Source organism: Phoca vitulina, unplaced genomic scaffold (assembly GCF_004348235.1).
Source record: "Phoca vitulina isolate PV1807 unplaced genomic scaffold, GSC_HSeal_1.0 scaffold6, whole genome shotgun sequence".
NCBI classification, from domain to species: Eukaryota; Metazoa; Chordata; class Mammalia; order Carnivora; family Phocidae; genus Phoca; species Phoca vitulina.
Window position 1 is genome coordinate 49,783,857 of NW_022589709.1, and position 26,609 is coordinate 49,810,465.

At 33.7% G+C, this 26,609-nt stretch overlaps 1 protein-coding gene across 4 annotated transcripts in view; it reads left to right on the forward strand.

Annotated features, from left to right (window-relative positions):
• The window catches only part of AP3B1 (adaptor related protein complex 3 subunit beta 1), a 254,664-nt gene that overhangs the window by 117,145 nt on the left and 110,910 nt on the right, over positions 1–26,609 (forward strand). For all 4 annotated transcript variants that reach the window (XM_032404142.1, XM_032404143.1, XM_032404144.1 and 1 more), the window contains exons 13-15: positions 2,855–2,987; positions 8,913–9,022; positions 22,981–23,157. In XM_032404142.1, the coding sequence (XP_032260033.1) occupies positions 2,855–2,987; positions 8,913–9,022; positions 22,981–23,157 (420 nt within the window). The remainder of the gene's footprint in view (positions 1–2,854; positions 2,988–8,912; positions 9,023–22,980; positions 23,158–26,609) is intronic.

A 26,609-nucleotide genomic window follows, 5' to 3' on the forward strand; every position in this document is an offset into this window, starting at 1 on the left:
AGAAATTTATAAATTTTCATGAATAAACATTAAGTACAAATTTAAGGGAAATGAAATAGTAGTCCCTTTCATGTTTTCATAGAATTTGAAAGACTGGGTTGTAACTTTTTTTTTTCTAATTATGTTACTGGTAAGGATTCCATGTCTATGTGCTGTCATCATCACTAGTCCATTCCATACTCTGCATTCATGAAAGTGGCTTCACTTCTTACCTAGTTAATCTTGTTTAATTGACCTATTACTCTTTTAGATAGTTTCCTCTTAGCTTTATGTATTTTTGGTCTAAAATTGCTTCTGTCATGATGTTTTTATCATTGTTTTTGTTTTGTGTTGTTGTCCTTTTTAAAACCATTAATGCTTAAGGATGAGGTGCCTCCCAGCTACACACCCTTAAAAAATATTATTCAAAAATTATCTCATGGATATATGCCCTTTAAGATGGAGGGGTCAGCTCTGGAGACTTCGTGGTAGAGGGTATGAATTTTGTACCTCATCAGCAGTTTTCTTAGTAAAAATATACCACATGCTATACACAAATCAGTTTTTGTTAACTCCCAACTTTTACAGATTTTATTTATTTTGTTGCTATAATCCTCCCTTATACCCATATTAAATTTCATTTTAGCTAAATAGATACTGTATTTTTTTTAACTGTGTGATCTTATACTTTTAACAGGAGTAGTAGAATATTATAGCATGTCCATAATTTATAATTTTATAACTGGATTGCTGTACTGTCATGCTGTGTATTTTTCTAGAAGAATTCCTTGTAAAATTAGGATGTTTTGGGGTGCTGGGTGGCTCAGTTGGTTAAGCATCCAACTCTTGATTTTGGCTAAGGTCATGATTTCAGGGTTGTGAGATGGAGACCCATTTTAGGCTCTGCACTGGGTGTGGAGCCTGCTTAAGATTCTTTCTCTCCTTCTCCCTCTGCCCCACCTCCGCAAAATAAATAAATACTTTTAAAAAATTAGGATGTTTTGGATACCCAGTCATCTTATATTTATATATGCCAGAAAATAGGGCATCTCAAGTTTTTATCCAGTAATCCATAGCTATAGAACATTGCTTGGATTTGATTTTTACTTCATTTTTATAAGTTTGCTTTTATTTTTTTTTAAGTTTTTAATTTTTGTCTCAGTGTTTGTTCTTTTTCTTATTGTAGGTGATCTGTTTGGGTGTCCTTTTGGTATCAACTTCCTGCTTAGGTCAGATTTACTGGGGGATGTAGGCAGTGAATCTCAGGCAATTTTATGGCATTGTGTAGTTATACAGAGGTGACACATTGGACCTATTTCAAAATATTGGTGATCTAGCCATTTCAATTAGTATCAGAATTTTTTTTTTATTATTATGTTATGTTACTCACCATACATTACATCATTAGTTTTTGATGTAGTGTTCCATGATTCATTGTTTGCGAGTATCAGAATTTTTAATAAGGTCCATCATTTAGTTAGACTTTCTAATACAGTCTTTCTTTATCCACTTTTATCACTGTCAATATTTATACCTCACTTTTGTGGTTTATGAGTTAGGTTTATAGGTGTGTACAGCTTACTTATAATAACTTTTTGAGTAAAATAGAGATTTTTCAAAAGACATATTTTTTCTAATTGAGGAAATTAGGTCATCAACTGAGAAGTGGTTTAAATACAATTGATCTTTCCTAAATGGAACTAAGAGAATTTGTGTAATTTATTTCTTCAGTATTTAATCCTGTTCTTGGTACTGTTCTCACAAAATTTGTATGGTTTTAGATATTCTTAGATTTTCTCTTCCATTTGTCATTTTGGCACCATTTAAATGTACATTCTTTTTGGTATGTTAAATAACCATAGTGTTAATTTTACATTAAGTATGTCTCATTTGAGGTTGGGAATCTTTTTAAAAATTTCAGTCGAGGGATGCTTGGCTGGCTCAGTCAGTAGAGCATGTGACGCTTGATTTCAGGGTCGTGAGTTCAAGCCCCACATTGGGAATAAAGCTTACTTAAAAATAAATAAATAAATAATAAATAAATAAAAATTCAGTTGAAAATGGGATTTTAAATTTTGTGCATACATTATAATATATAAATATAAATATGCATATTTAAAGTATACTTATTTCTGTAAACAAAAGCTCAGTTTTTAAATTAGGAAAGTTATAATCAAAGTGAAATTCTTTAGGGCTATATTAAACTTTGTAAAGATCCTTTAACTTTCTGTTGTTAAATCAATGATTTCTTTTTAAGTTTATATAAATACATAGTTTACAGTATGTTTTTAAAACATTCTTTTAAAGAAAATCTATTTCAGAAGTATGGTAATTTGTTACAAACTGAATTTTTTTAAAGTCTTTATTGATATACTGCTCATTGTAGCTATATAGTTTTACTACCATTCAGATACCATTTTGAAAATGTTTGTCATTAGTGTATTTGTCCTTTTCCTCCTCTTCTCCCAACTTTAGATTTAGTGTCTCTGAAAAAGCAACCCTTTTTTTCATAGATTCACAGATGCTGCTGGTTAAATGAACTGAAACCTCCAAAGAGAGAGTTCTCATCATCTCTTTCAACCTTGCACTTAAACTAATTGCTGTCTTTGGGTGACTGCTCCCCACTATCTGTTTTGGAGTCACAAGCCTCTGTGGCCACAGGTGAATGAACCTGGCTTGAAAATGTGCCTCTTCTATAGGCACATTCTTTAAGTAAAAAAACAAAATTAAATTAAGCTAAGTCATCAGTTGGACCTATTGTGCATATAAATGAGACTATTATATATTATAAAATTTGTATTTTTGATAAAGCTTAATATATCTTTTTGTTCACTTGATGGTACCAAAGTATAAACTAATTGAAATATTTTTTTAGACCTATGTGAAAAGCCAGGATAAACAATTCGCAGCAGCCACTATTCAAACTATAGGCAGATGTGCAACCAACATCTCAGAAGTCACTGATACATGCCTCAATGGCCTGGTATGTCTGTTGTCCAACAGAGATGGTAAGTTGACAGTTTCATTTTATTTTCACGTAATTTATCATTTGAGTATTCTTGGCATGATCTTCAAATTGTAACATTTTTTAACATTGCATTTTAGTGTTTCCTGTATGTCAGTAGCATGGTCATGATGAGAGTAGCATTTTATCCTTGAAATACAAAGACACACACACACACTTTTGAGTTGTTTTAGTAAATTAGATAATAAACTTCCAAACAGTATTTCCTAAATAGAACTAAGAAAGTGTAATTTGTTTATTTCTTCACAGTTTAATCACCTTCATTATACCCTTTCCACAAAGGTTCTATTTTACTGCTTTCAGTGACATGTAAGTCATGTATAATATTGGTTCACCTGCAGAGGGTGCTAAAAGCAGGCAAATGACTATAACATGGAGAAGTAGCTAGATCAAAAAAGTATGTTTATTATGTACCTTCAGAGTTTTTTTTTTCAGAAACTCATCTAATAATTTTATATTCAATATTAAACTCAATTTAAAAGTCATCAGTTTGCAACAGCTTTGTGTTTTTAAGCCAAACAACATCTAAACGTTTTGTAAAACTGGATAGATGATAACCGGTGAAATGCATAATCTAGATTTCATACTGTTCTGTGGTATAGTGTCAGTTATTTCTATGGTATGGCTTTAGAATAAGTAAAACCATTTGGAGAAAGATCAGTATTAGTCAACTTTCACCTTTATAATAATTTATGTAGAAGATTTTTGTTATAATTATATATTTGATTAAAACATATTTTTTTAGGAAAAGCTCAATAATTATGTAAAATTATTGAAATGATTTATGGAATTCTAAGTATAATTATGTCATATTTAGACATAAGCATATAGGACATAGCAAACATAAGTTGAAACATAAGAAAATTGATTATATTTATATTCTATTTATATTATTATTTGTATTTTCGCTACACTAACTCTCTTATCCCTAATTATCGATTCCCAAATGTAGATCTCTTTAGAAAATTATACCATTGTGATAACTACTTCTAATGAAAAAACTAAAGCAAAATTTAGCCCAGTTAAGAGTGATTTTTTTATTGTGAACATAAAATTATAAACTTTAATCCTGTAAACTCACGATAATATGATGGATAGAACATTTTTCTACATGCAGTATTAAAACTAAGTGGCAACAAAAATTATCAAGGAAATAGGTTTTTTTTAAAAAAGTATTTGACTGTAGAAGGTAACTAGAGGAGATTAGGATGCTAAATGTTATTCATTTTACCTATTTCTACTTTTCTTCCTTTTTGTCTCTATTTCTTTGTCACACTTCAAAATGTGAGTTGAAAAACATGTTTTATTTCCTGTATCTTAATAATGACTTTCTATTCAATTATATATGACACATTTCTTGGGAAAATATTTCCAGAACATTAAAGATTATGAACCAAGATTTACCAGGGTAATTATTCTTTTAAAATTTTATTACATACAAAAAGTACTACAATTAGAATACTCACTAGTTCTTTTAAATACAAAATATATTCAAGGTTTCTGAATTTTAGTTTTTGACCTTTTTTCGCATGTGAAATTTTCAAGTTGTAGATTTTAAAGGAATTATCTCTACTTTAGTTTTATAATGTATTAATTTCTTAAAAATATTTTTTTATTGACTTTGATTTAAAAGATGAATATTCTACCCCAGTAGCACTTTGAAGGGAAGAATAGATTGTTTTGTAATTAGGTGATGGGAGATTAATATAATCTATATTCAGTCTTAAAAGTAGGAAGATTTACTAATTTAAACTCTGATATTTTGATGTTTAGGCTTTTGTTTTTGGTAAATCAAAACCGTCGTTATAACAGTGGCTTTTTTTCCTGCAGTTTGAATACTTAGAAACTTAAATTGTATTGTCCAGATTTGGGTTGCATAATCATCACTAGCCTATAGTCTCTGATTCTTTAATTCTTTTTCATATGAGTTATACTTTTGTATAATGAGGTTTGGAAACCTCATTAAAAGTAGTAAAACAAATAAGGAGAATATTTATATTAAAATCAGTAGCATTAAAGAAGGTAATAATATTTTTGACTTTAAAATGGTCAATCCTGACAACATAGCTCCTTTCTTCCATTAAAAGATCTGCTCTTAGGAATAGGTATCTAGAATGAGGCCTCAGTTTCTTTAGGATCTTCCTGTAGGATCTTTTAAAGCTCTAAGGATCTCTGATTCTTGATTTTATGTCAATACAAATATCTGGTCATCTGTTCAGATAATGTATCTTAAAACCTTAGGGGCAGCATTTAGGCTCCATTGTTTTTTACATATATTTAACACATTGTTTTTAGACCTGTGGTTTTTTTGTTTTTGGGTTTTTTTTAAGTGTTATTGACTTCTCCCTTCTTGACACGGAGAGGACTTTTCTAGGCAGACTTGAAGCTTGCCTAAAATAGTTCAATATCACTATCTGAGATTAATTTGACAAATTTTTCAAGGACCTTTATGAGAAATCTGCATTTCATTTGGCTTAGCATAATTTAATTCTCTAAGGTAATTTACTTCAGGTAACAGATTAGCAAAATTTGCTTGTATGAATAACCTTACCATCTACTGTAAACTGAAAGGATTGGGGCAGAGGACTATTTTTTGTTTCGTTTAGTTTTATATAATTCAATAAACATTTATTGAGAACTTGAATACGTTGGGGTATTTAGTAAATGTTGAGTAGATGAATAAGATACTCATTCAGCCTATAAAAGGTTCCTGCCTTTACAGAGTTAACAGTCTAATGGAGAGAGAAGTAATATAAAACAAGTGTATTATAGTTTTTCTGTGTATTGACCACTTACTCTGTTGGGAGCTATCTGCTTGCATGCAGAACTAGACTACCTATGTTTGAATGTTAATGTTACCTTGAATAAATTACACAATCTCCCTGTGCTTCAGATTCTTCATTTGCAAAATGAGGGTAATAGTAGACTGTAGTAACCTTGAAGACATATGCTAAGTGAAATAAATCTGCCACAGAAAGCCAAATACTGAATGATTCCACTTGTGTGAAATATCTAAAATAGTCAAATTCATAGAATCAGAGAGAGTGGAATGGCAGTAGCCAGGGGTAGTGGAAAAGGGAAATAGGGAATTACTAAACAACAAAAATAATGTTTCAGTTAAGCTGAATAAACTCTAAAGATTTGCTGTGCAACATTGTACCTATAATCAACAATAATGTATTGTAACTAAAGTTTGGTATGAGGGTAGATCTCATGTTAAGTGTTCTTACCAAAATAAAGTTAAATTGAAAAAAGTAGTAGGCTGTATTTCTTTGAGTAAGGACCCTTAAGTTTTATTAAGTACAAGGAGGAAGCTAGGAAAGGTCCAGAACACAGGATCATTTTGTGCTTCTGGTAGAGCAGCACCACAGTCCTGTGGTCTTTGAAAAACAGGAGATAGCATAAAGGAAAAGTAGGGTGGAATTATGTGAAGGGATGAGAGGGTACTTGGGGTAAGCAGGATAATGACCCCTGCCAAAGAAGTCCAGTTTCTTATGCCCAGAAACTGTGAATATGCTACCTTCCATGGCAGAAGGGACTTTGCAGATGTGATTAAGATTCTTGAGATGGAGATCAAAAGGGTCCTTTTAAGGGAAGGAGAGATGTCAAGAAAGTCAGATGTCAGAAGCAGAGATTGGAGCGATGCCATTGCTAGATCGGGGCCTTGAGCCAAGCAATGTGGACAACCTGTAGAAGTTGGGAAAGGCAAAGAATGGATTTTCTCCTAGAACTTCCATAGAGAGGTAGCCCTATTGACATCTTGCTTTTAGCCCCATAAGGTCTAAACTGTTAACTTCTGACTCTAGAACTGTAAGATGCTGAATTTATGTTGTTTTAAGCCACTAAGTTGTGGTAATTTATAACAACAATAGGAAAGTAATATAGCATCAAAGGATAAATGATGCCAAATATATTTTTCAACTATAGCCGATGCTGCCTCTCCATGTGTATAATTATACAATATTTTTTTGTTGGTCTAGTTTTACAATAATATATTTTAAAAATAAAAAATTTTATACTATGGATTCTTAAAACCACACTTACCATATTTTACTTTGCATAGTAATTACTTTTTATTTTTCTTACTGGAATATAGGTTTGGCAAAGTCAGGATCTTAATCTTTGTTTTCATCAAAGCTCAAAGCAGTGGTCTTTATATAAGTAATAGCTGTACCTCTTAACTTGGAATTTAGAGATGAAATGGTACATTCTGAATTCTGGACAAAGTCATATAATGCTAGTACATTTCTCTCTCTTCATCTTTAAAATAATGAGAATACGGTACCTACCATATGTTACTATAGAAGAGAAAGAAATATTTATCATGTCATAAACTAAAGCATGGTATAACCATCAATTTATCATTCTACTGGAGAAAGAGATAGTTTGAAACACATATGTTTAATAATGATTAAAATGATAAAAATTTTACTTGTATTCTTAAAGGGAGCTAGATAAGAAAATATACTTCAGAGAAAAGAATAATAACACAAGTCATGGTATTTCCAGTATAATATTAAAATAATACTTTGTAGTGTATGCCAGGGGAATCTCTAATGTCCAGGAAGCCCTATTAATAAAAAAATGTCAAAATAGTAAGTAGAGGTATTGTAGACTTATTTATTTGGCATCAGTAGCATTAATAATTGTTTATATAAGGTTCATTCCATAAGTTTAGGTGCTCTGGCTAATTGGATTACAGTTCTCTGATGGTGCCACCAAAAATGTAACTCTGGACCAGTGATTAGCTACTTCAGTGTGATAACTCAATCTCAGAATCCCAGTTTCAGGATCTGCTTCCTTGGAGCCACTCCCAGGACCAGTTATTATATTAGTTAGGGCCCTGGCAAGAAAAGATGGCACACTTAAAAGGGATGATTGAAGATAATTTAATGAAGGAACTATTTATAAGATGTGAGCAGGATTAAGAGAAATCAAGAAGGTATGATATAACATCCTGGGGCTAATAGGTTAGTGACCATGGGAAGCCCCTTTATCATATCTAGAATTGAAAGGAAGGGGTGTGAGGAGTGGGAGCACTTACCAGACTCAGCAGGCGAGAGCCATTCAGAAGAACTGAAACTATCAGTAGAGGAATGCACACACTGCCAGGGAGACCTGGTAGTAGAGCAGTCTAGGGTAGCAAATAGTCTGTCCTCCTGCCCCTTCATCTCCTGCTGGGGCTTCCTATCAGCTAACCATAGCTGGAAGCCAGGAACAAGAGAGTTTGGTTGATGCAATCTGCAGAGGTCAGCCTCTAAGGGCACAGAATGAGTCAGGAAAGGTAGAGAGTGGATTCACTGGACAAATGGAGACAATCCAGCACATAAGCCCACTCTTTCTGGCTCTGAAGTCAGTGCTATTTCTATAGTAACACCTTTCTTAGGACTAATGATCCTCAGTACTGTTTTCTGAACATATCACTTAAGGAAATTTTTGGTTTTAGTTTGCTGTTTTCTTTAGAATTGGAAAAAAAGTTATTTAGGTTGTAGGTGTTTGATTACCACTATGTAATGATAGAAACCAAAGAACCATATGGTAACTATTTGATTACCACTGTATGGTGGGAATCAAATATTTGAAAGCTATAGTTAAAAGCCAAAGACACTTGAACATTATGGCGAGCAGCAAAATCTAACCTCACGTTGCTTTTCTGACTCAAAGAGGCAGATGTTGGAAGGGGATATCAGAAGCTAGGAGGCAACAACAGAAGTTAGAAATTAAAGTATACTCCTCTGCTTAAGACAGTGTTCACCCCCAAAGTTTGGAAATATACTCATGATTATAGTTTTCACCTAGTTATTTGAGACATACAGAATATTTTGCTAACTTAAATTCATATTTTACCAAGGATATTGCATTTGAATTGTATTATGCATATTTAATATGGATAATCTCTCTTTTTCAGAAATAGTTGTTGCTGAAAGTGTGGTTGTTATTAAGAAATTACTGCAAATGCAACCTGTACAACATGGTGAAATTATTAAACATATGGCTAAACTCTTGGACAGTATAACTGTGAGTACCAATTAAGAGATCTTTCTGAATTTAACTGGATTTTAGTCAATAAATTATAGTGTTGTGGAAATAAATGGACATCTTAAAATATAGTGGCTAAGAGAGCTTAACTGTCTGGATTCACATCCTGGTTCTAAGATTTTACACTGTTGTGGAAGGGATTATAAATCTGAAAAAGGGGAAGGATGCAATAAATGCTGCAGTGTTAGATTGGAAATGGAGATAACAGTGTGAACTTCATGGGTCTATAAATTCTAGATGCGTGTGTGTATGCAAATGCATGTGTGTGTGTGTCTATACACATGTGTACACATATGAATGTGTATGTTGAGTATACAAACATCTGTTTCTTTGAGAGGGTCTGCATGCAGTAATGCCCAATACAAATGAGCACACCTAGTGCCTAGATCTTGTTTTGTTTTGTTTTTAATTGAGGTATATAATTTTATACCATAAAATGTACTCATATAATTTTGCAGTTTTTTGTATATTCATAAGGTTGTGCAACCATCACTACTGTGTAATTCCAGTACGTTTTTATCATTCCAATAAAAGAATCCCATGGCTCAAACTGATCCTCCCTTTACTCCAGCCCTTGTCAGCTACTAGTCTGCTTTGTCTCTGATTTGCTTATTTTGGACATTTCATATAAATGGAATCATACATCAAATGGCCTTTTGTGTCTGGCTTCTTTAACTTAGCATGTTTTCAAGGTTTGTGCATGTTCTAGAATGTAGTACTGCATTCCTTTTTTGGTAGACCTTGGTTTTTAAATTTCATTCACCCCTTGAAGGAACCAGGGCTGCTTAGAGAAATGGCTGATTTTAGAACTAGGGCAAGGAAAGAACAAGATGATCTTGGAACATCTTGTTGGGCAAAAACAGCAAGGAAATGCTCACAGAATGATAGAGATGTGTCAAAAAGACACAAAAACCAGCTTGAAGGGGCAACCACTGGCCACTTTGGAAAACAAAATAAATTATAGTAAAAGGATTATGGCCAGTTGAATAGAGTAAGAATCTGTTGAGGCCACACTGGAATGAATGAATGAATGGATGAATGAATGAATGAGAAAGGGAAGCTCTTTCTTACAATGCAAAACTAGTAAATGTGGAAGGAATGATGGAATTAGAATATCACCACTTGCAAGCCATCACAATAATAATAGATTGAGGTAAGAATCATTAACAAATGGTAAAAAGTAGGGGGTGAAAGTTTGAGGAGGCATAGGATATTTGTACAGTTTCAAAGTATATCCTCATAAGATACTTAATTACAAAGCATAAATTAATGATTTTTGACTTTTACAATAGGAGAAACCTTGCAGATGTTACCTGAACCAAATGAACATAGTTTACATTGCCAGCAATGGGATTAAACACCTTCTGATATAATATAGTGAATAGAAGTTAGCATCAGGTCTGTTGAATTTTTGCCAAAAGTGAATGACTTGAATATAATCAAGAAACATGAGACAAACCCAAATGAGAGTATACTACAAAATAACTGGTTTGTACTCTTTAAAAATGCCAATATCATGAAATGTAAAGAAAAACTCAGGAACTTTTTCCCATTAAGAGAGTTTAAAAGGATAGGACAACTCTATGCACCACATATTTTTATATTTTCTTTTGCTATAAAGGATTTGGTAGGATTTGGTAGGGATAATTGGTAAAATCTCACTAAAATCTGTAGATTAGGTAATAGTATTGGTTCAGTATTTAAATTCCTAATTTTAAAATCATTTTACTGTAGCAATACAAGAGCATTCCTTTTATTACAAAGTTTGCAATGAAGTATTTTGATGTTTAAGGATAAGTCTACAACTTTCCTCAATTTAGAAAACAGTATTTGTGTATATATAGAAAACTAAAGCAAATGTAGTAAAGTGATGACATATGAGGAATCTGGGTGAAGAGTATTCAGAAGTTCTTTTTATTCTTCCAGCTTTTCTATAAATCTGAAATTGTGTTTAAAAAATTAAATTAAAAAATATTAATCTTTGTCCCACCACTTACCCGCTTTGTGCTTTTACATTAAAATCTCCATACTTTTCCCATCTTAAAATGGTGATAGTAAAAAAAAAAAAAGCAAAAACAAAAAAATCCTGATATTTTGTACATATTACATTAGTTAATATATATAGTGCTCTTAAGAATATTTCCTGGCACATAGTGGTACTATATAAGTGTCTCCTGTCATTATTATTTAGGTCCTATTTCATTCCCTTTTTCTAATTATATTTCCTGTTTTCAGACTCCTCAGTCTGTGTCAGTCTGATTTTGACTCCTCACCACTCCACTAACACTGACTTTTCCAGGGTCATTGACTGTCTTCTTATTAAACACAGTGGGTAATTTGCTGTTGATGACTTTCATGATCTTTTGTTAGCATTTGACTTCACATACTGCTGCTTCCCTTTTGAAACATTCTCCATGGCTTCTTTCTGGTTTTTCCTCAAACTCTTTTCCATTGTGTTTGCCCTTCACTATGTCCCTTCAATGTTGATTAAAGTTTTTTTTTTTTTCATTGTTGGTTAAAGTTTAAAACTAATGTTCTATAACTAATAGGGTTATAGTTTAGGGGGGAAATATATTATTTCTTCTTTGAAGATGGGGTAACTATGTATACTCTGAGTCTGTTCAGAGGGATTATATTTGTGTGGTTTAAGGCAAGGTTTGGAGCTGCATCAGGACCAATATTTAATATCTCTGGTAGCAAAATTTTCTTTCCCTTGGGGTGTTAGTAAAGTTTGCAGGGCAGTTATATGTGTATCTTAAAGCTAAGAATAAGACTCACAGGAATCTGTTAGCATCTGAGCTCCCACCAAATCTCTCACTAGAGTTCCTTTGTCTTTATATCTACTCTTTTTTTTTTTTTTTTAAGATTTTATTTATTTATTTGAGAGAGAGAATGAGATAGAGCATGAGAGGGGGGAGGGTCAGAGGGAGAAGCAGACTCCCTGCCGAGCAGGAGCCCGATGCGGGACTCGATCCAGGGACTCCAGGATCATGACCTGAGCTGAAGGCAGTCGCTCAACCAACTGAGCCACCCAGGCGCCCTATATCTACTCTTATTATTGATTGTAATTATCAAAGCCAGGACTTCTCAGAGACTGTGTATGAGAGGTGTAGGTATTAAGAGAGTAAATTTGGTATTAGCAGACTTAGGAAGCTTAAACTCATACCAACTGTCTTTCCTGACCACAGTGGTATGAAGTTGGAAATCAACAATAAGAGGAATGTGAAAAGGTGTACAAATAGGGTTGTTAAAGAGGAAATTAAAAGAAAAGAATTATCTTGAAATAAGTGAAAATGAAAACACAACATAGCAAATATTATGGTATGCAACAAAAGCAGTTTTGAGAGGAAAATTTATAGCAATAAACACACATATTAAGAAATTTAGAAAGATCTTAAAAAACGACCTAACTTTACATCTCAAAGAATTAGATTTAATTAAAACCCAAACCCAGCAGGAGGAGGAAAATAAGAATGATCACAGCAGAAATAAATGAAATAGAGACCAGAAAAATAATAGAAAAGATCAATAAAACTAAGAGCTGGTTCTTTGAAAAGATAAGCAAAACTGATAAACCTCTAGCTAGACTAAGGGAAAGAAAGAATAAATAAATAAAATTAGAAATGAAAGAGGAGACATTACAATTGATACTACAAAAATATATAGAATTATAAGAGACTACTATAAACAATTATATGCCAACAAATTACATAGTCTAGAAGAAATGGATGCCATTTCTAGAAACACACAGCCTACCAAGAGTAGAATTCTACCAAACATTTAAAGAATTAACACCAGTCCTCCTCAAACTCTTCCAAAATAATGAGCAGGAAGGAACACTTCCAAACCCACTCTACAAGACCAGCATTACTTTGATACCAAAAGCAAATAGAATACCATAAGAAAAAAAAACTGTAGACCAATATCCCTGATGAATATAGATGGAAAAAATTTCAGCAAAATATTAGCAAACTGAATTCAAGAACACTTTAAAAGGATTATACACCATGACCAAATGGGATTTTTCCTTAGGATGCAAAGATGGTTCACTCTACACAAATCAGTAAAATCAGTACATCACTTTAATAAGATGAAAGACAAAAATCACATGATTATCTGAATAGAGTCAGGAAAAAGCATTTGACAAAATACAACATCCTTTCATGATAAAACCCTTAACAAATTGGTTGTAGAAGGAACATACCTCAACATAATAAGGAACATTTATGACATACCTACAGCTAACATTATACTCAGTGGGAAAAAGTAGAAAACGTTTCCCCTGAGATCAGGAGCAATGCAAGGATATGATATAGGCTGATACGATCCTATATGTAGAAAATCCCAAGAGTTAGTCAAAACACTGTTGGAATTAATCAGTGATTTCAGTTATGAGGCGTGATACAAAATTAACATAGAGACATCAGTTACATTCCTTTACAGGAAATGAAGCATCTGAGAAAGAAATAAAACCATCCCCTTCACGATAGCATCAAAACAATAAAATGGGTAGGAATACATTTCAACAAGAAAGTGAAAGATCTGTATAATGTAAAGACAACCCACATTCATGAATGAGAAGGATTAATATTGTTAAAATGGCCATACTACTTAAAGCCATCTACAGATTTAATGTAATCCCCATCAAAATACAAAAGGCATTCTTTACAGAAACAGAAGAAACAATCCTAAAATTTGTGTGGAACCACAAAAGAGACCAAGTAGCCAAAAAATCCTGACAAAAAAAGAACAAATCCAGAGGTATCACACACCCTGATTTGAACTGTACTGCAAAGCCATAGTAATAAAGGCAATATGGTATTGGCACAAAAATAGACATAAAGACCAATGGAACAGAATAGAGAGCCTGGAATTAAACCCTGGCATGTATAGTCAACTAATATTCAGCAAGGGAGTCAAGAATACCTAATGGGGAAAGGGTAGTCTCTTCAACAGTGGTGCTGGGAAAACTGGAGAAACACATGCAGAACAATGAAATTGGAAAACTGTCTCACTCCACTCACAAAAATTAACTCAGAATGGGTCAAAGACGTAAATATAAGACCTGATACCATAAAACTCATAAAAGAAAACATAGGGTCTTTCCCGTTCATTGATACTGGTCTTGGCAATAACTTTTTGGGCATGACATCAAAACCACAAACAACAAAAGAAAAAATTAACAAATGGAACTACATCAAACTCCAGATCTTCTGCACAGCAAAAGAAGCAATTAACAAGGGATGCCTTGGTGGGGGGAAAAAAAGGAACAACTAACAAAATGAAAAGACCTACAGAATGAGAGAAAATTTTGCAAATCATATATTGGTTAAGGGATTAATATCCAAAATAAACAAGGAACACAGTCAATTCAGTAACAAAAAACCTGGTATGTTTAAAAAATGGACAGAAGAACTCAATAGACATTTTTGCTAAAAGGACCTCAAAATGACCAACAGACATTGAAAAGATGCTCAGCATCACTAATCATCAGAGAAATGCAAATCAAAACCACAATGAGGTATCGCTTCACACCTGTTAGAATGGCTATCATCAGAAAGACAAGAGATGACAGGTGCTGATGAAGATGTGAAAATGAACCCCTTATATATTGTTGGTGGGAATTTCCATCAGTCCAACCACAATAACAATATGGAAAAAATTAAAATTAGATTTACTATACAGTCCCCCAATTCTGGGTATATACTCAAAGGAAATGAAAATAGAATGTCAGTGAGATATTTGCACTCTCGTGTTTATCACAGCATTATTCACAATAGCCAAGATACGGAAATAAACCAAAGGCTCATCAGTGGATGAATGGATAAAAAAGGTGTCATACATATACGCAATGAAATATTGTTTAGCCATGAGAACGGAGGGTACCTTGCCATTTGCAACAACATGGATAGACTTTGAGCATATTATGCTAAGTGAGATAAGTCAGAGGAAAGCAAATACTGTATGATACTACTTATATGTGGAATCTAAAAGAGTTAAACCTATAAAAAAACTTGCCCAATGTCACATAGCTAGTAAGTCTGCTTTCTTAACCAATGTATCATGCTTTTATCTCTTTTCATTTCTAGTGTCTGTATTTGTATTCAATTCCTTGCCTACTCACTGACCTGGCCGTGATTTTATTATTGTTTCCTTTTGACAAATTGGGCACTAGATTGATATGGTCCATGTTTGCCCAAATGTGAAACAGATGTTTAACATTATTTGTCAGTGATCTGTTGATGGGAGATGAGAGAACTTTTTCGTTAGGGCCTTGAGATGAACATCCAGCATCTCTGTGTAACAAGCATCAAATTTCAGATATTTCAGTCATTGTAAGAACCACAGATATTCCTACACATATTTAAATACCTTTTAGGGAGGTGATACATCCCTCTAGTAAGTAAGAACCACTTTTCTAACTAACAACTAATGAACAAAAGCAGGAAGCTCTAGATAGGAGAAGACAAAGAATAAAGATACATACATGTGTGGGGCGCCTGGGTGGCTCAGTTGGTTAAGCAGCTGCCTTTGGCTCAGGTCATGATCCTGGAGTCCCAGGATCGAGTCCCGCATTGGGCTCCCTGCTCAGCAGGGAGTCTGCTTCTCCCTCTGACCCTCCCCCATCTCATGCTCTCTCTCTCTCTATCTCATTCTCTCTCTCAAATAAATTAATAAAAAAAAAAACTTAAAAAAAAAAGAAATACATGTGTATAAATGTATATACGTACGTGTGTGTATATATATATACACACCCCCCCCACATATATACACACATAAAATTAAATTTATAAGAATAGACTAAGAATGTCTAACAAAAATGCTAAATGAGAACTCTTGATGAAGAATGCACAAAACAAGGGAAAATCTAATAGGAACTAAAAATATGGACAATCTTAGAAAACCAGGGGTAGGATGAGATTGGGGCAGAAAGTGTTCGGAAGGTCTCATGGAAGGAAGAAACTGGAGGGAAGTGAAATTATCTTAATATTTTTGTCTTGAGTTAAAAAGTAGTAAGGTGAAAATAGATTATGTTGGGGATGAAAACAGGGAATTTTGGTGGGGGAAATAGTTATACCTTGTTCATAAGGAATGTTAGAGAAATGTATGTCTGATTTTGAGAAGGAAAAAGGAATGTGGAAGTCTATATTCCTAAACATCTTGTGCAGAATTTAGTTAGAACTTGTGCTAGGTAAACTTCTTCTGGTCTTGTTAGAAAGAGAGGCAACTACAAGAAATAATTTCAGATGAATGTAGTTGCTTACAGAACCTCTGTGAATGAGACTGTATATCAACAGACATGAGACTGTCTTGGAAGAAAGATTTTTTTGTATTTGACTATATCCTTTTCTGGGGCTAGAGGACATTCTTTTATTGTATTGACTTTCTTTACAACAGTTGTTGGAATATTAGCTGAGAAAATACTTTCTTATAGATCTATATAGCAAAGCCTGTTTTTTGTTTTGTTTTTGTCAGAAGATAATTGTTAGTACAATATGGAAGTATGATAGGAATTTCAAATTCAAAGGGGAAAAAGGGAAACAAATGTAAAATAAATAATAAATTTTTTAAAATAATTAAGATGGAAGGGCAAAAATCCAAGTATATCCTACCCTAAATATGAATGGACTTAATTCTCTCATTAAAAGACTAACTTTCAAATTGGAGTGAGAAACAAAAGCTAGCCATTTATAATTATAACACTAATCAAAGTGATAAAGATTGAAAAAAGATAGGAAAAGAGATATTAAGTGAAGATAAACAAGAAAGTGAGATTTAAAATTAATTAAAAGCAGTAAGAAGGCCACCTGAGTGACTCAGTCAGGTGTCTGCCTTCGGCCCAGGTCATGATCCTGGAGTCCTGGGATCAAACCCTGCATCGGGCTCTCTGCTCATCAGGGAGTCTGCTTGCCCCTCCCCCTGCTCTCTCTCTCTCTCTCAAAATAAATAAATAAAATATTTTTTTAAAAAAGGCAGTAAGATGAAAAAGAACATTATAAAATGAAAAAAGACTAATTTACAAAGAAACTGAGAGGTATAAACCTATATGCACACAAAAATATGGCAAACAAATATATAAAGGAAAAATCTATTAGAAATGCAAGGAGAGGGCACCTGGGTGGCTCAGTCGGTTAAGCGTCTGCCTTCGGCTCAGGTCATGATCCCAGTGTCCTGGGATCGAGCCCCGCATAGGGCTCCCTGCTCAATGGGGAGCCTGCCTCTCCCTCTTCCGCTCCCCCTGCTTGTTCTCTCTCTCTGTCAAATAAATGGATAAATAAAATCTTTAAAAAAAAAAATGCAAGGAGAAATTGGTGGGTGACTTTAATATGCTTCTCTCATTTTAGATATACCCAGCAGATTTTAAGATATAGACATAAAGACAAAGAGTAATTAAATAATAGAATAAATACTTGATTCAGTACTATAGGTAAAATTTTATATTTCTTGAACAGATAATACCCACTTTTATGGGTGTATTCGTAAAACATTTACAAAAAATCAGGAATGTACTTGGACATAAAGAAAACTTAAAGATTTTATGTTTTTTAACCATAAGCAATAAAATTAGAATTAAATAATTTGAAAGGGTGCCAGATCAGTTTTGAAGTAAGAAATATACTTTTAGGTGAAAGAAGGTTTAAAAGAAAAAAATACAAGCTTTATATAAAATATAGGAAAAGAAAATGCTTTATTCTAAAATGTGTGGGATGTGGCTAAAGTGGTTACTGCTACCATTTTTAACATAGAGACCAGAAATAAAAGGATTTGAAAAGAAATTTGAAAAAGAACATAGTGAAACAAAGCATAAAAGTCTAAAAGGGATCAAAGTTAATTTTGTAAAATAGAATACCAAAAAAAGATTGTTGAAATTGATAAATGCATCTTTAATTTCCTTTGGAAAGCCAATAAAGTAGAAAAACCCTTATTTTTTTTTTTTTAAGATTTATTTATTAGAGAGTGCATGAGTGTGCAAGTCGGGGGAGGGAGCAGAAGGGAGAGGATGAGAGAGAGAAGCAGACTGACTGCTGAGTGTGGGGCCCACTACGAGGCTGGATCCCACAACCTTGAGACCATGACCTGAGCCAAAATCAAGAGTGGGACCTTTAACCGACTGAGTCACCAGGCATAGGTGCCCCATCCCTCCTGATTTTGGTAAGGTAAAGAGAGAAAGCAAAAGTGAACAAATTGGGCACTTGATTCAAAGGGAGATTCAAATAATTACAAGAAAACTATATGTAGGTATGTAGCAAAAATTTGAAATTTTGGAGAATTAAAAGGTGATGAGTTGTTACTGTTTACTTAATGTATCTGAGGAAGTTGAAGTGCTTGGAGTGGGACAAGGAAGAACAATGCAAGATAGTTTGTGATGCACAATCCTAAAAACGATTAGGGATTGGAGGTACAAGTTACTCCAGAAGAAGGTGGTGAGGGATATAACTGACAGAAGGGGGAGTGACTGAATCCCTAGAATCCGTTTCCTCCAAATATTCAAGAGAGCTGTTTACTTAAGAGTAATAGACATGTGGAAAAGGAAACAGGCCTTTTTATTCTGACCAAGCACTTGATGACTCTTAAATGTGGGTAAGTGATTGATTCTAAAATGGGAAGCTAAGCCCTTGAGCCTTAAAGGAGACCTTTTTTTCCTGAATCTCTGTATATTTCACCCTATATCCAGGGGTAGTATCACCAGTGCTGTTTAGAAAGAGCCGGTCTGGACAGTGTCAGAGGACAAGAGGACACTTCAGCGTGTTTTCTCTTAGTGCTTAAGCTGCTTTATCAGGGTAGAATCCTGGGCTCATCTACCCTCCAGGAGGGGTAACAAAAATGATAGCCAGATCTCTTTCCACTCTGGCCATCTTATCCATAGAACAAGAGATCTAAGGAGGTGGGGAAATGCCCCACATGCATGCATGCAGGAATTGTCAAGAGAAAGGCCTAGACCTCTTCTGAAAAGGCTGGCTCTTGGAAAATCTGCAGAAGGCCATAAAGGAGCCATTGTACACTATGGCAGAAGAACTGGGCCAAAGGAGTAATCCTTCATTTGATTAATGAGTAAATGAGGCCTACTGATGTGAAGTTATTTGTCTCCATGATATACATGATCAATCTAGGACCAGAACCAGTCTTCTTGCCTTGCTGGCTGGTATTTTTCCTAGTATAGCACACTCATTTTGTCTCTGTCCAGTGGCCATGGTGAACTCTGGATTCCGACTTGGACTTCCAGTCTTAGTTCCACCACCGACAAGCTGTAAGATGTTGGGCAAGTTTCTTAACCCCTTTGTGCCCCAGTTTCCTCATATATCAAATGGGAATAATGGTAGAGCCTACTTTCTCAGGACTTTGTGTTATATAATAGACTGAGAAAACAGGTAAAGTCTTAAAACAGTGCCAGGCATATCATAAGAACTCAGTAGATGTTGGCTATGTAATTTTTTTAAAAAAGGAACTTAGATTTTTTTGTATCCAAGATTTTGATTCCATTTGTTATTTATGAAGTGGCATAGTTGAAAATATGAGAACTAAAATTTAAATTCTCTTTTTTAGATTCAGATTGAATAAGATATATCTGTGTTGGTAGTACGGTCAACTTACATGTTTTGATTGTGAATATTTTATCCTTTGGACTGTACTTCATGTGTAGTAAAGACCTCTTTTAAAACAAAGGTTTTCCAGAATAAAATGCATGCTACATGAAGATTGCTCTACCAGAGTTTCATATAATGTTTTATGGGACAGATAAGGATTTATTATCATAAGAGAATAATTAAAGGATGTTATTTTGTGAAGACTACTGAGTAATATTAAAATAGTACTTTATGTACTCCTTGCCCTGGTGCCCCACTGAATGCCTGCCTTTTCACAAGGTAACTACCCTTGCCCTGTGGCCCCAACTTAATTCATGCTAAAGTGTTAATGCATACTGAGTCCAGATACAGAATATTGGATCTGATTTGCTAGTTGTATGCAGTTGGTTTAGATGTTGACTGATTTTGCCTTTGACAAATTTAAATAAATAAAATTGATGTTGTTGCAGGATTTATTTTACACTGTTGCATTGTGCAGTGGCTAGTGTTGAAACACAATAGCTTTTACATTGAACTGCTTACAGAGTGATCTATAAAATCTTCCTAGATGTCTTTCTATAACTGCTGTGGTCAGCTAGGAATCATATTTTTTTGCAGGCAAGTTAATGGGTTAAAAGACAATGGAAACTGCCTTCTTGTAGAAGGTTTAAAAAGTGCACTTAAAACCACTTGATCAGGGCATTTAGAATAAAGAATCAAAGTCATTTACAATTCAGCTTGTCTTTGAAAATATTGAAAAGCAGAGGTTCATAATAAAAGTATGTCTTATACATATGTATGTTATTTGTATATGTGTATTATTAGCTTGGTTTTAGTTCAGTGGTCTTTTTTATTCTGTGATTGAAAAGACCATGGAGAACAAAAAGTGACTAATTTTCTGATTTGCTCTTTTTTAATTTGCTTTAAATCTTTGAAAGAGTGATACTATGAATCATAGTATCAGTAGTGTACAAATGGGAGTCTTGTAACTTAATTGGGAAAGAAAGGTAAGGCTGGAATCTGAAAATCTTGATTCTGGTTGCAGCCAAACACAAAAACACTGGGTTTGTTGGTTTCCTAAGCTTTTTAATAAATTGCCATCATCAAGAATTTGGTGTAAATACATTTTATATTGATATTATTTCTTGTTGTGGAGAAGTTTTCTGAAGTTTTTTTATATGTTTACTTGGAAATTTTATTACCTCAGTTCTAGAATCTCTGAATATCACCCTGTCCTCCACCACCACCATCTTGAGATTTTCATTGTGAGCATTAGAATTTATTGATTTTCATTTTTTTCTCAAAGAGTTGTATTTTAAATGTATGCATTATGAATGTTTAGAGTGTTTAAATATTGTTATTTTAATCTTAGTATATTAATGAGTAGGAATATAAACAATAAACAATCTCTTAAAACTTTTTGAGATTGTCTTCTTAATTGCAAAAAAGAATTATAACTCTGTTACCAGAAGAAAATTACTTAAAGTAGGATCATATGTTGGAATATGTCCTAGAATTCTAAATTTTATACCAGTAGTATATAATAAAATATTTAAGAAAAGTAAATCTAGCATAACCAAAATCTGAAGTTGTGCATATATTCTTATTTAGAGGTACCTTTCATGAAGGCAGGCAACTTGAATTGCTTCATACTAGAAAATTTAATGTACCACTCAATTACTATTCTTTAGCCCAATTTAAAATAATAGATTGGGAGTAAGGTTTTAATGCAGTGTAACCTTTGGAACATTAGAAATAACCTCTTTCTTTCCACAATCAGTGTACAGTAAGGATATCAGTTTTATCATACTTCATGAATACACTTATAACAACATTATTATACGATTATTTATACTTAGTAAACTTATTACATGAATACAGTGATTTCTTTTACTAAACTTACTCTAATATTAATTTAAAGATAGTGCTATTGTCATAATATTTGAAAATATGTACTTTGATTTCAAAGCTTTCAGATGACCTCATTTTGCTTCTGGTGAAACACCCAACTTAGGAGTGTCTTAATAATTTTATACTATTTCATAAAATGGGTGTTGTGAAAGAATTTGAGGTGGTGGATATTGTGATAAAATTTTAGCCGTGCAGAGGTCCTTATTCTCACTTTCTTCTTTAACAGTTATGCCCTGCCTGTACAGCTGTGAAACAGTAGTGAAAATATTAGGACTTTATTTGAGGAATTGGAAAGGATTTCATAAAAAGACTATTATCTCTTCTTGTGATGCTACCTCTTAATGATAGTCATTGGCTTTTTCATTTATTATAAAAAGCAGATTTTCTATAGTAGGTGAAAATGTTCACAAAAACTAATTTACATACCCCTTCAAATCTCTTTTGGAGTAAGAGAGGATACAAATAAATAGTAATAAAACTAATTTGCATACTCTAAAATGTTGGTCTTAATGGTGCTGATGGAAGGTTTCCAATTTGTAGCAAAGCAATTTTTTAAAAAAACAAATTATATTGAAATGTACTTTATTAAAAAAATATAATGCCAAAATAGAGTATTGGACAGATTTATCTTACCCCTATTTCTTTTGTTGATGACCAAATAATAGACCAGGATTCATGATTTTGTAAGTAGACTTTGATGATCTTGTCAGAAGTCAGCAAACCTTTTCTGAAATTGCTAGATAGTGAATATTTTCAGCTTTATGGTCTTTGATGCAGCAATAGTTGGCACCTGAACAGTGCAGGGGTTAGGGGTGCCAACCCCCTCCCTCCTACAGTCAGAAATCCAGGTTTAACTTTGACTCCCCAAAAACTTAACTGCTGATAGCCTACTGTTGACCAGAAGCCTTACCAATAACATAAACAGTTGATTAACACATACTTTGTATGTTGCATGTATTACATACTGAGTTCTTACAATAAGCTAGAGAATAGAAAATGTTATTATGAAGATCATAAGGAAGAGAAAATACATTTACAGTATTATACTGTATTTATTGAAAAAATCCAAAATAAAGACTCACTGCAGTTCAAACCTGTATTGTTCAAGGGTCGACTGTAATTACCTCTGCTATTGTAGGGCAAAAGCAGCACCAGTAATGCATAAACAAATGTGAATGGACTTGCACATCTGTGACAGAATCAAGATTCTAGACAAATGGTGTTTTCTCTATGAATCTTTTCTAAGGCGCATTATCTCTGAAATCAGTTTTAATGATAGTTCCTGGGTGTTTATTTTTTGATAACTAAAGAAAATCCATAACTAAAAGTACACTTCCTGGATATACATGTTACGTGAATGGATATAAAACCTTTATTATATTTAGACCCTTTTCTATGTTATCATCAAGGAGAGAGTGTGATTATCTTATTTGTAACTATATAATCTGCTTCTAATATTAGGTTCCTGTGGCTAGAGCAAGTATTCTTTGGCTAATTGGAGAAAACTGTGAACGAGTTCCTAAAATAGCCCCTGATGTTTTGAGGAAGATGGCTAAAAGTTTCACTAGTGAAGATGATCTGGTAAAACTGCAGATTTTAAATCTGGGAGCAAAATTGTATTTAACCAACTCCAAACAGGTAAGAATCTAAACCTTAGTCTACCTATGTGACACCTGCTTTCCTCTTTACTCTGATGAAGCAGCTAAAGTCTATTCATGCGTTAGTCTGTCCACTCAACAATCACTAGGTGTCTGTTTCCTTAAGGTTCTATATTAGAAGGTAGTGGTGCAGAGAAATGACATTCTGGTCTAGGAGGAGAGAAAAACATAACAATGAAATAGTATGCGGTAACCGCTGTAATAGAAGTATTAAGATACAGTGGAACTTCAGAGGAGAAAGTTACTGAAAGTCTGAAGTAGGACGAGGTGAGAGATGAAAGTTTTGTGAAGGATAAGACTTTTTTTAAAAGAGATTTTATTTATTTATTTATTTGAGAGAGAGCAAGCAGCGAGCAAGCGTGGGGGGGGGGGGGGGGGCAGAGGGAGAGGGAGGAGGCTTCCCGCTGAGCAGGGAGTCTGAGGTGGGGCTCGATCCCAGGACCCTGGGATCACGACCTGAGCAGAAGGCAGCGCTTAACCGACTGAGCCACCCAGCGCCCCTAGAATAGGAAAAAAGGAGAGCAGTGAGAGTCATGAAACAGCTATGTTTGTTGTGAGTTTCTTGTTTATTGATAAAAACAGCATGTTAGCCTGACACTCTAAATCCATGTAGTATTGTGAAAGTCATTATAACACCTAGAATTGGGTACTCTAAATGTATTTAGCTTCTAGGTTATTATAAAATTAATACAAAATTAGAATGTTAATCCAGACCAAAAGTAGTTAGTCTTACACAACTAAAGGAAAGTTCTGTTTTTGGCCCTCTTTGTAGCTATAAAGAAACAATAATGGAAAATAGTACTTTTCATTCAGAAATTGTGGAATGTATTCCATATCTTTTGAATATGAAGACAACATAGCTTGCACTCAGACATTTTTTTCTTGAGTTGTATTATTAAATGAAGTTTTGGAGCTCAGCTTCTGAAGTGTTCTATTGTATATTTTAGAATGATACTTCTAGATAACCACAAATTGACTTCACCACCAACTGGTAAAAGCATAATGATGTTTAGAAAATATACCAAGTTTTCATATGCATTTTTATATAACTCATTGTTTTTTAAATGCTTAAATATAAGAATAGGTGAGTGGCAGTGTCTATAGGGTTGTGCTCTGTTCTCCAGTTTCTCCTTTCTCAAGAAAAGGGGTTTTGAAAGAATTGGTAAAATAAGCATTAAAGAGTAATTTTTATCACCATCAACTTGACAGTGTTTTTAAGTTGTATGGCTCGTATCTGTTGGATATGAGACAGAGACATAAATGATTTACTTGACCTAAATGTAAAAAATTGTTTTCTGTGCTTATTTACTTCAGCGATCTTTAAAACTGGATTAAGGAGACCAAGCCACAGTACTTAGGGCTGGTTTGCCATGAAGTCCTGATACTTATTTGTAGATCTGAATTCCCTATGGTTTAGATACCTCAGTGAACATTCCAGAATTGTTAATGAATTATTTAATTATTGGGACCTGAGATCTAAATTAATTTTTATAAGATTTAGCACATTGTGCTCATTTGTTTTCTTGAGGAATAATTGAGTAATGAACTTCTTTAATACCTCAAAATATTTTTACCTGATATGAAAACTAATTTAAAAATAAGTCAACAGTCTGCTTTCAGTATATAGAGTTGGTTCCTGCTGAACTGACCCTCCCATAGAGAACAGCTATAAACTTTGGAAAAAATAAATAATAACTGTCCAAAGTCTCAGAAGAGTAAAGAAAAGCAGGAAGATTCTGGAGGGGAATTAACACTTGGAAGAAGGGAGTGGCACAGAGTAAATTTCCCCACTTTTATGGCTTTTATCCAGAGGACAGGCTACAATTGGCACTCTGCACAGGGCCTAAAACTCCAAAAGGAAACCTAAGGTCCTTCTGGCCTGAAGAAGTAGAGAACACAGTTCAGGAAAATGATAGATATTAGAAAATTAGGGAAGAATTCCATAAGGGAATGAGCCATATCGCGGAGCCTCAAGATCTGTGAATAACTCTGCTCAGGTCTCTGGCCGACCCCTGAACCACACATGGTCAAGGTGGATTCATAGCAGCACAGCTTAGAATAAAGATCTGAACTGAAATTTGAGCCGCACCAGAGACAAAGTTTGCACTTTGAACTCAACCACGTTAATTGTGTGCTAAAATAAATAAATAAAAATCAGTACTCTCAGGGCACCTGGGTGGCTCTGTCAGTTAAACATCAGACTCTCCATTTTGGCTCAGGTCATAATATCAGAGTCCTTTGATTGAGCCCCACATAGGGCTCTGCACTCAGCGGAGAGTCTGCTTGAGATTCTCTCCCCCGCCCCCACTTGCTCTCTTATGTGCGCTCTCTCTCAAATAAATAAATCAATCTTAAAAAAAAAAAAATCAATACTCAAAGAGTGTGATAATGTCCAAGGCCTCTAAAATATAACATTCATAATGTCCAAAATACAATCCAAAATTATTCTATATAAGAAGAACCATAATGGGAAGTTATTGTTTAAAGGATATGGAGTTTCAATTTATGAATATATAAAAATTTTTGGAGATGGATGATGGTATTGGCTGTACAACACTGTGCTTGAACTGCACACCTAAAAATGGTTAAGGTGGCAAATGTTACGTGTTTTATCACACACACACACACACACACACACACACACACAAAAACAAAACACCAGGAAAATATCAGTTTTCAAGAAAATTGAAAGAAACAACAGAAACCAACTCTGAGGCGATCCAGATGTTGGAATTTGCGAATAAACACTTTGAAGCAGCTTTTTATAACTGGAGCCAGCAATATAAAGGAAAATATACTCACAATGGACAAAAAGATAAGAATTGTTGGTGGAGAAATAGAAATTGTAAAAAAGAATCAAATGGAAGTATTCTAGAACTGAAAAATATGGTACCTAAAAAAAAAATCAACATCTTGTTTATCATTTGTATTATATATTCTTCAACATTTTAATATTTTTCTTTTTGGATATGCATATATAAAGCTGCTTCATACAGTTTTTTTAAAAAAACGTGATTAATACTCTTTAGGTGGACTTTTTCAATGAGCTTTAATTTTCTAACTTGGTTATTTCAGATGGAAATTTGTATTTGGAAAGCAATTTAACTGTGTGTGATGACTATCTTAAAACTATTTGATGTCAGTTACTGGAGGGAAGGTAGTGATTGAGAGTACTACAGGCTCTCGTATTAGACTGTCTGGCTGCAAATCCTGTTTTACCATTTACTAGGTACATGATTTTGGACAAATTATATAACCTATCTAAGACTTATTTTTCTTATCTGTAAGTTGGGAATTATAATAAATAGTTCTTTATAATGCAATATAAATGTTCTTAAAAATCATCATGCTTTACAAAATTGCACAATACTAGAGGGACAACACTCAAAACCTTCATTGATGATAAATTAAAAAGAACCTCATAAAAACAGG